Source organism: Electrona antarctica (assembly GCF_951216825.1).
Source record: "Electrona antarctica genome assembly, chromosome: 11".
Taxonomy (NCBI): Eukaryota; Metazoa; Chordata; class Actinopteri; order Myctophiformes; family Myctophidae; genus Electrona; species Electrona antarctica.
The window spans coordinates 47,891,790-47,892,720 of record NC_136792.1 but is presented as its reverse complement, the minus strand read 5'-3'; the positions used below and the strand labels follow the sequence as shown (position 1 = coordinate 47,892,720).

At 57.5% G+C, this 931-nt stretch overlaps 1 protein-coding gene across 1 annotated transcript; it reads right to left on the bottom strand.

The window, feature by feature from the left end:
* Positions 1 to 271: 271 nt before the first annotated feature.
* On the bottom strand, positions 272 to 931 carry LOC306932717 (claudin-4-like; the record flags this gene model as incomplete). Its single annotated transcript, XM_079514622.1, has 1 exon — positions 272 to 931. One exon carries the CDS (start codon positions 929 to 931, stop codon positions 272 to 274), a length of 660 nt encoding a protein of 219 aa, XP_079370748.1.

Sequence of the window (931 nt, the reverse complement as noted above, 5' to 3'; positions counted from 1 at the left end):
ATTTTGATTAGTTTCAGTGCTTCGAACAAACAGCCTCAACATCACACACTGAATATTTGGAAGTCCTCTTCGATGTGGTCCCTGTCCAACAGGGAACAGTGAAAATATCGTGCTTGGAGGTCTGTCTGTCTTGTAGATCAGAAAAGTATTGTCCTCATCTCAATATAATCATAGTCAAAGATGGATTGTAAAAAAGAATATTTCTCTTTGAGCAGTCCTTCCCTCTGTTGTGGGGAAACTCTTGAGAAGACGGCAGGTGTGTGGAGTGGAGTCAGACATAGTCCCTCTTATCGTAGCCACTGGGAACTACAGACCTGGCCTGTTGGGAGTACACCATCCTGGAAGGGGGTCCATATCTCTTGTCGGGTTGCGGGGGGCAGCTGTAGCAGAGTATGCACCCTCCTATGAGCAGGAAGGCGGCGCCCGCCCAGCCCAGGTACAGGGCCGCTCCTATCTCCCTCTTCTGACCCTCCGGGATGACCGGGCTGTAGAACTCCTGAATGATGCTGTGCGCCGACCACGACACGGGGATCAGCTGGGTCAGCGCGGCCACGATGAAGGCCGTCCCGGCGGCTATCATGACCCGCGCCTTGGCCGCCTCGTCCTCCACGCAGTTGGTGCACTTGGCGCCCATGACGGCCACCATCACCCCGACGATGCCCACCACGATGGAGACGACGGTGAGGGCGCGGGCCGCCTGGAGGTCGGCGCTCAGCGCCAGCATGCTGTCGTAGACCTTGCACTGCATCTGGCCCGTGCTCTGGACCACGCAGCTCATCCAGATGCCCTCCCAGATGGTCTGGGCCGTGACGATGTTCACCCCGATGAACGCGGACACTCTCCACATGGGCAAGGCGCAGGACACGATCCCGGAGATCCATCCAAAGACGGCCAGAATGACTCCGAGTATCTCCAGTCCGGCGGCGGCCAT